The 9,504-nt window shown below is 30.9% G+C and overlaps 2 protein-coding genes across 5 annotated transcripts; one reads left to right on the top strand and one right to left on the bottom strand.

Moving 5' to 3' along the window:
- Positions 1-26: 26 nt before the first annotated feature.
- Positions 27-1,996, bottom strand: LOC108776685 (glycerol-3-phosphate phosphatase). Of its 4 annotated transcripts, none has more exons than XM_018543368.1 (5): positions 1,818-1,996; positions 1,669-1,762; positions 1,356-1,604; positions 586-837; positions 27-498 (listed from the first exon to the last, which is right to left on the bottom strand). In XM_018543368.1, the coding sequence occupies exons 1-5, from the start codon at positions 1,830-1,832 to the stop codon at positions 155-157; spliced, it is 954 nt and encodes a 317-aa protein (XP_018398870.1). In that variant the 5' UTR covers positions 1,833-1,996; the 3' UTR covers positions 27-154. The 4 variants fall into 4 exon arrangements, with proteins under 4 accessions (XP_018398870.1, XP_018398871.1, XP_018398872.1 ...); XM_018543369.1 differs by having other exon boundaries at positions 1,887-1,996; XM_018543370.1 differs by having other exon boundaries at positions 1,839-1,856.
- Positions 1,997-2,977: 981 nt separating this feature from the next.
- On the top strand, positions 2,978-9,216 carry LOC108776679 (uncharacterized). Its single transcript, XM_018543363.1, has 12 exons — positions 2,978-3,150; positions 3,354-3,435; positions 3,511-4,009; positions 4,075-4,187; positions 5,656-7,522; positions 7,843-7,973; positions 8,062-8,151; positions 8,228-8,317; positions 8,431-8,549; positions 8,625-8,696; positions 8,811-8,933; positions 9,016-9,216. The coding sequence occupies exons 1-12, from the start codon at positions 3,145-3,147 to the stop codon at positions 9,166-9,168; spliced, it is 3,345 nt and encodes a 1,114-aa protein (XP_018398865.1). The 5' UTR covers positions 2,978-3,144; the 3' UTR covers positions 9,169-9,216.
- Positions 9,217-9,504: the final 288 nt, after the last annotated feature.

The raw sequence follows: 9,504 nt of genomic DNA, 5'->3' as shown, positions 1-9,504 counted from the left end.
ATATATATATATATGTACATGTTTGTGTGCATGAGATAAATATTTATATGTATATAGGTTTGCAGCGTATTCCCTAAAGTTACATTATTACTATATTTTTAGTAAAGTGCTACGGCAGACATACTTTTGTTCTTCATTGCTAAATTTTACGAGTTTACGATATTTCAGTTTCCAGTTCTTTTAAATACGGTAATAAATCACCAAGCGCGTCTATGTAATAATTCGGTACTAGATCCCGTTCTTCTTGTCGTTCAGATTGCTTCCATCTTTCAACGTCTAATAATGCAGTTACTCCCGTTAAGACTAATAGAGTCGTAAAACCGCAGTGAGATCCAAAGAGTATATCTGTGTTACACCGGTCTCCGATCATCAAAGTACGCTGGGGATTGATGTTAGATCGTTCCATCAACATCTTAGCCATGTATTTGTCTGGTTTGCCCATAATTACTGCTTTCCTCTCTGAGCAACTTTCTATACATCTGACTAGACTTCCCGTACCTGCGTGAAAAAGTTAGATTTTTAATTAACGTTTTATATAAAAGTTAACTAAGAAAAATTTAGTTTTTAAGTTATTTAAATGCCTACCAGGTATCACAACGTCATTTGAAACCGGAAATCTTTCATCTGTATTAGTACCAATAAAATGTACATTGACGTCGTTTAGATATGTAGCTGCTTTTACCATTTTAGGATAGCTGAAGTGTTCATCGAATCCGACTATAACAGCAGCTACTTCAGGATCTTTCTCGAAAACGGAATACGGAATATTATGATTAATTGGGTCTGGCCCTATTCCGCAATACGAGATACCAGTCTGCTCCAATTCTTTCGCAATTGCTGGATACAAATTGACATCAGAATAAAACAATTACATAATCTGTGAACATTTTTCTGAGAATTTTTTACATAATTTTTTCTAATTTCTGAATAACTTTATAAATTTTTAGAAAATTTCATAGATTTTTTATAGGAATACTTTTCATAAGTGACAACAGGTATATCTTTTCTAGAATTCTTTATATATACACATAAATTTTAAAATAAATATTACTGAATATGAACGTTGATATTAAAATTTGATAAATACGATGAAATTGAAATGCAAAAACGTCTCATTCTATAATTTTTAATAAAATCTTATAAAATTTGAAAAAAGAAAATTTCATCAGAATAGAAGTTATAGAAAAAGAAATAATATTGAATATTTCAGAATTCACATATATAAAGAATTCTAAGAAAAGATATACTTTCTCAGCATTTTCAAAATTAATATAAAATTAATATAAAATTCTGAGAAAAATTTTCTCAGAAAAGGATAAAAGACATTTCATAATGCCATTGACAGAGCTTCTCACCTTCGGAACCAATAACATAGACCTTCTTGCGAAAATTTAAACTTTGCAGATAACATGCTGACAGATGAGCGGTGCATACGATGTCGTCTTTGGTTGCTTCAAACTTAAGTGTCCTGCACTTTTCTACCAAGTCATCGCGAGTCTTTGTGCTGTTGTTCGTCACGTAGAAAACTTGCTTGCCGAGCCTGTGAAACAGGTTGACGACGTCCGCCGAATGTGGCAGAGGTGTCATATGCATCCATAGCACGCCTGAAAAAAATATCTAAAGAATCATCATCGTACCAACTATGTTCGCACGATAGTTCTCACTCACCGTCGCAGTCCGTCAAGACGGTGTCAAACGAATTCAAAAACCTCTGGACGTTTTGACGAGTAAGCGTCTTCACATTTATCGCAGACATTATCACCTATAAAAGCGACGACATGTATCACGAATGTAGAACGACGGAAACGAATAAATACCCGTGTTATCGCCATAGGGACCTTCTAAGTACTATCGGGTGATAACCCAGATAACATTCCAGTATTTACCAGCAATAATCTACGTGTATTATCGAACACGCGAGTCAAGCACGGATCAGCTGAGATCGTAATGTCACTTTAAAAAAGAATCGGAGCTGTGCCATGATCGCGTTCAAGGAAAACTTTTGCCAGTTTTTCAATAGTGTAAAATTCTTTAATATGATTGGTTAATACATTTTAGGCAGTATTCATAAGGCAAGTACTCATTAAGGGTCGACAGGAGTGACCCAGAGACCTCTAGTCAAAGATGAATTTTTCATTCCCAAATTACGGCTAAAATACTGGATGGATCGCGTTTTAATTGTGATATTCGTAATTAGGAAAGGCTCCTGAATGCTCGTTTTTTTGTAAGAACTATTTTTTTGTAAGATCTTATTTTAATAAAAATTTTCAAGAATCAATTTGCAAATCTGACTCTGTACGAGCCTTCCCAGCAATATAACAATGAAATCCCAACAGGTTTCATAAGGAAATCGTCTATTAGTCAGCCATTTTTAATACCAATGAATGAATGTCATGATGGGCTGACAGTCATCAGCCAATCAGGACGCGGAACATCGGTTGCGCTTCTCTGATATCTAGGACTCTAGGTTGGTCAAAGTTGGTCACGATGTAATCGTGTTAAAGTCACTAGATTTATAAAGTACCGCAAACTCGCATCCATTTTGACGCAAACGCAGCCATTTCAAATTTACGCATTTGTATACACGTACTTTATTTGTGAAAATAAAGCCGTTGAGTATATAAATCAATGCTGTTGAATTGTAATTAGTTTATTTATGACCAAAAGAATATATAGGAATGCTTAATTTATATGTTCTTTAGTTTAATACGGATTTATTTGTGTAGAAGTTTTGTTCATAAAAGTGCACGAAAAATATGTGTAAGTACAGTTTTTAGAACTGTTCAGAAACACACGTATTTCAACCGTTTCAAGCCAACGGCACACTACTACTGGTTGCTACTACTACTGGATTGCTAGCTAGATCAGATTCTTGCCATCGGATTGGCTGCGATACTGGCACTATCAGCACTGTAGCCAATCATTCAGTGTAGCCAATACAGTGGCAAGCTTCTAATTTCTAATCCAGCTAGCAATCCGTCAGGAAAACAAACGTCGTGTGCCGCAAGCTTCAATCTTATTTTGTCGCGTAGTCCGAGCCATTTATATTAGAAAAATAAGCTTTTCGATAGTAAACCGTCCTTCTATTATATTGTTAGGTGGGTGCCATTAACCAAAGAAGAAGAAGAAGAATAGTAAACCATCATGAGCGTATGTTTTTGTTGTCGATATGAAGGGCTGTGTTTGGAAATATCACCCGAGTATATCGTCTTATCCTTGTTTAACATTGAATGAACAACAAGGATAAGACGATACTTAGGAAACCTGGGTAATATTTCCGAACGCAGTCAAGATTACTATGAGTTTTAATTGTTAATTTATAAACACAAATTGTATTTTCATGCTTCTTGTAGGTGTCATTTAAAAAATTAGAAGAAGACAACCGATTCAAGCAACTGCAACGATCTCTGAAACTAGCTATACTGAATAAAGAAGGTAGCAAGAATGAACATGATAGAAAACCATTGACTGTAGTAACCCAGCCTAGTATCTCTAACAGTAATGCTTTAGATTCCAGTACTGCAGTATCATCACCACAAACGTTTTCAAGTAACCGCGAGCAAGTTTTAGCTTCCAGCAATAATTTGAGAAACATATTAGAGAAGAAACCCATTAGAGAAAATACTACTAAGCTGAAAGCAATGACTACATCCAGTGTCAAAGCATACAATGATGAGAAGGATTATGTCGATCGGCTTACTATGCCACCTCCATTGGGAAATACAATTTATCGCACTGTTCGAGAATCACAAGACAGAATAGCATTATCAAATTACAAAGATGTATCTTTATCTGATTCATCTATATGTTCAACAATGAACACATATTTAAGAAACGCTCCTACGATATCGAGTAATACAGATGATAAAGCTACTGTATCAGAGTACCAAGAAACTTATGTCCTACCAAGTCTTATCCATGATTCTCAGAAGAAAAATCGAGTATTTTCAAAATGGAAAGTTATGTTAAACAGCCAATATGAATTGCTAATTAAAGGCACTTTAGAATGGTAAGTATAAAATAAAGTGCTGCATTGACATTCTTTTAAATATTAATGTTTATTTTCTTTTCAAGTGGTAAAATTGCACGTAGTAAACCAGTTATAAGAAGATACTCTGAAAAATGTGTTGAATCCAAATATAAAAATGTATACATTCTGGCAGGAAATATTATTGACGAAAGAAATGGTAAGAATCTGTATAAAATTTATTTAAATATGACAATTTACATATTAACTCTCGTTTTTTTTTCATTGTAAATTCTAGTAGATAAATTTAATTAGATTTTGCTCGTTTTTTTCAATGCAAAGTATAAAGAAAAAACGGTCTAAATCAAGCGATAAGATTTTTATAAGATAAATTTCTAGTTTATCATGTTAATAAAACATAAAAATATAAAATATAAAAAAAATGTAAAATAATATAAATTATAAAATAAGGCTTTATGAATAAATCAATTTTGATACTAAGAAGCATAAAAAGCCAACTCTGGAATAATTTTTGCAAAATTATTAGATATATAATCTTTTTAAATTAAATAAAATTAATTACAAACATTTCGATACCTTTATCGTGTCATCTTCAACGTGACATTTGAAAATACATGTAAACAATTGACAATATAAACATTTAACATTTCTCTTAATTTTGTCAAATTTAATTGTCGCTTAGACCGTATAAGATTTTGCTTTCATCTCTATGACATTGTAACATCTATAAGAATCGTTGAAGAAGGACCCGTTAGTTTCGAAACATTCGATATTATTTTTATGTTGTATTGTAAACTAGAAATTTATTTTATAAAAAAATCTTATTACCGATTCGATTTAGACAAATTTAAATCTATAAAAAATAAACAAAATGCAATCCAATTTTGCGATAATAAACATTCATTACAACTTTTGTACATATACAAGAATTTTTTCAAAAATTTCATATTGTTTAAAATAATATAAAAATCTACATTGAGAAATGCAAAAGTCCATGTTGCTGACAGAAAGTACAAAATTCTAATGAAGGATTAATGACTTATATACTTTATTACAGAAGTCAAAACCGCTGGTTGTTAGCGAATATCAATTTAATTTATTAAATTATGTACCTTGAACGTTTGTTTTGAGTCATCTTCAGCAACTATTTACAATATAAAGCAACGATCGCAATAATTGCATTGAACAAAGTAATAGAATTTGTTCCATGTAAACAATCTGTAGTTATTGTGAGGTAAGCTTCATACTCATCTAGTTAGATGTAATATTTGTACTGATGGTACTGCAGTACTGGAATCTAAAGCATCTGCATTAATGCTAGAAATACTAGGCTGGGTTATTGCGGTCGATTTACTTCTAGTTAGATTACTTCTAGTTAGATGAGTATAAAGCTTACCTCACAATTACTACAGATTGTCTACATGGAACAAATTCCATTACTTTGTTCAATGCAATTATTACAATAGTTGCTGAAGATGACTTGAAACAAGAGTCGAAACATTCAAAAAGTGCATAATTTAATAAATTAAACTGACATTTGCTAACAACCAGCGGTTTTGGTTCCTATTATCTGTCTAGTTATCGAATTTGAAATTGTTTCTTATTTTGAGAAGTCGATTGTAAAATTTATTAGTTTTTTATATACATTTCAATTCTCTTTATTACAGGATTACCGGATTATATTCGTGGAAAATTTTATAATGGTTTTCCTGACGATTGGGAGAATGTTTATCAATTATGGAGGACATATGTCGAGCAAGGATGCTCAGTAACATTTCGTTGGCCCACCCCTATTACTGACAGTGATGATGATTTAAAAAGTGAATTGACAGATATGACTCATGCATACGTAAAAAACAAGACAATTACCTCTGCAACAAAATCTTGTATTCCAAGTTTTGAAAAAAATTCATTTATAAAGCCTTTTACTCCATTTTATAACACTGAAAAAGGTACAATCGCTGTTGTACAAACAACGGATATGAAATCTTTATGTGATGAGTCTAATAAACAAAATTTTAAATTGGATATAAATTCACCATGCAATTCTAGGAAAGTGGATAGCTTAAAGGATATTCTTCAAGAAGATAAACTGAACATGATCATTAACAATTTGGCAGACAAAAATTGTTCTCTGGAGTATGTCAATAATATTGTTAAGATGTTGGGTTATGTGAATTATGCAGTATCTTACAGATCGGAATCAGAATGTGATAACGATTCAATCTCCACGAATAACGAAACCCATAAATCAGAAGCAATGTCAATCGAGAAGAGTTTAGTATGTGATAACAACTCTATGAATACTAATAAACTTCGAAACAAACCAACGGAATTGAAAAGCTCCATAACTGAACATTCCATTGATCCGGGATACGGAAGCAGAAAAACTGATTCTAACTCTATTTTGCCATCAAATGCATCAAATTTTAAACCAGAATATTTCAATAATTTAGATAAATCAGAGAGCGAAATTTATGCGGGTATGCCCAAAATATCGATTGAACAAGTTTTAAAAACTAGAAACTCGCCTAGAAAGATATATAAACGTAAAGTGAGAAGAAAAACGACTTATCCGTACACTCGAGAACATGTAATAAATCTGACACACAATACAAAAGAAACTAAGTCCATTCATATGGCAACAAATGAAAACCAAAAGTTACTTTCAAATGAAACTTACATTAATACAGAAAATGAAGTGGAAACAATGCACAACATGAGAAAATGTCACAAATCACCCATTAGTTCAAAATCACAAGAAGAAATGACTTTTTCTAATGACCGAAAAATGAATAGAAATCATTTTGAAATTTATGACAAAGGCAAATCTGTAACGCTTGTACAAAACAAACATCCAATTAATGCTTTTGACGCGCAAAAAAACAATGCATCACAGTTTGTTTCAGATATTGATTATACCATCAATTCTCACGTTGATATTGACGTTGATACCGTTAATTCATGCCAGACGGCAGGTGGAAGTGTAACAGCGTCACAGGCTAAGGTGAGCCAAGATATTGTAGCAACCAAAAAATCCAATGTCTCTTCGAAATTACATAGAGACTTTATCGAACAAACAAAAAACGACATTGTGGTAAAATCCAAACCTACCATAATTAGTTCGGTGCCGGTAAATTTTAAATTGATACTAAGTAAAGAAAAATTTAATAAAACTGCTGAGCAGCTACCTTTCCGAATAATAAACAATGATGAACAAAATACAGATATTCAGCTGTTGGAAAATGTTAACAAGAAGTTCATGTCAAAGACATCAAATGTTTCAAAATCTGTGGTCAATGATTCTCATAAGAAGACAATTGTCAATAATCCGGTAACAAACAATAATAAATTGCATAATCTAAATTCTATTAATCCGACGATAGATCCAACAACTGAGCAACCTAAAAAACCCAGTAAAGAACAGAATGGAATTAAAAAAACCCAAATATTGACTGCATGGATACCAAACGTAGTATATTATGCGGAATCAAAATCTAAATTAGGTTTAACTTTTCAAGGAAGATTAGTTAAGTAAGTTCTCTTAGATAATATGATAGAGCGGGGCTATTTCATTGTTTTTAACCTTAAAGTAATATATAAACTTACAGCAACAAACAATATTTTTTTACAGTAATGTGCTTGTAATTATTTTATATAGTCATGATTATTTTTTGAAAACACAAGTATGACTTTTAAATGTTCAGTATACGTTGCTCAGAAACAAAAATATCGTGAGAAATGGATGAAATAGCTCCACTCAACGTTGCTTAATAATCAAATGATTGTTATAATATATTTAATTAATAATTATATGTGTTATTATATGTGTTTTTTTTTCTTTCTATTTATAGTGAAGCTGGCTACATTACACACAGAAAGTATATGACAGACATCGTGTTAAAGCGATTATCATCGAGATTAATTGAAACAATGGATCATGAAATTTACGAACTTTCTGGAGATTTAAACGACAATAAACATAGTAAAGTAGCCGAAATCATTAACGTTGTATTATTGTACGTTGATAAATATTTGTTAATATTAACAACATTGCTCTTTATTATATTTAGTTATTCCCAAGGAACTTGTAAAACAATGTCGTTATGGGTGTCCTTTGAAGATCGAACAATTTTGTTTGACTTGGAAAACGTTGCAGCAAAGTGAGTTCCTTAAAAATGTATTTAACTTTTAATAAATATCATATGTTCATGTTTTGCCTTTATTTTCGTTTCCTAGATAATGTTGAAGAAATTCAAAAGAAATTTCATGATGCACCTGTTAGTTCGAGGGGTCGTCGTATTTTACCTCCGTTAAGTTACTGGACAGGTGAATAGATTAATAATAAAAATGTGAAAAGATAGATTAATTTATTGCAAAAATAAATCTAAAACCAGAGAGTAAAACTATTTTTTTTAATATTTTTTTACTATTTTATACAGGTGAACGTATATTGTTGAAAGATAACAATCCATTCTATAATCCAGGAAATTCATTTTCATCACAGAAATCGTCATTTTTACAGATTAATAATTCAAGAAAAATTCAAAAAAATACTGTGGTAATAATTTTTATAATTGCAGAAATATTTATTTTCTTTTATTATATATAATAATACCTATTTTTTTTAATATAGGATATTGCTAGAAAAACAAATGAACAAATAATGCCTAAATCAATGATGACTTCAGATATAAATAAAAATCAAGTAAGTTTGTACAATTTTATTTCTGTTAAATATAAGTTAGTAAAAAGTTTATGGATTCTTTTAATTTAAACGATTGATATCAAAAAATCTCGAACTTATGAAAAATCACGTAAGGTCAATGCTGCGAACAATACGAAAAGATCTGATAACTCGAGGAAATTCGTTCAAAGCAAACGACAGAAGTTGACGAACTCTATCGATTCCAGCGAAGAAGAGCAAACAACATCTCCGCGAAAGGTAATATTTAAATTAATCGTAACAAAGTCATTTTGCTTATCATATATTTTTAAGGAAATTATATTCTATCTTTTTTATGCAGTATGTGCGCAGTACTAGGACAAACAAAAATGTAAATTCAAACCCACAATGTACCATGACATTAAGGAAGCGATCAAATGTGACATATAATTATTATAAAGATGTTATGCAATCAGAAGACTTTTTATCGGAGAACGAAAATTCATTTGCATAACTCAGATGGTAATTTCACATAAATGTTTTGTATATTGATGTCAAACACGCGAAGTTTAATTTAAAAAAGTATTTTTCTACATATTTATAATATCGAATACTATTTTGTAAAAATCATAAGATATGTAATTTTCCTATGTGTATGATGTAATTGTGATATAATATGGAAATGCTACACATTTTAATAAGATATGAAAGATATAATATTTATATATATAAAAATGTAATGTAGGTAGAATAAATATTTTTGAATATAAATAAATGAAAGCCAAAGGATTATAAAAGTATAACACTGGATATATTGCTTTTCTGTTTAATATTATCATTTAACAATTGT

Source organism: Cyphomyrmex costatus, unplaced genomic scaffold (genome assembly GCF_001594065.2).
Source record: "Cyphomyrmex costatus isolate MS0001 unplaced genomic scaffold, Ccosl1.0 scaffold374, whole genome shotgun sequence".
In the NCBI taxonomy this organism is placed as follows: domain Eukaryota; kingdom Metazoa; phylum Arthropoda; class Insecta; order Hymenoptera; family Formicidae; genus Cyphomyrmex; species Cyphomyrmex costatus.
Note: the sequence above shows the minus strand (reverse complement) of the source record. Positions and strands in the feature narration are given on the sequence as shown.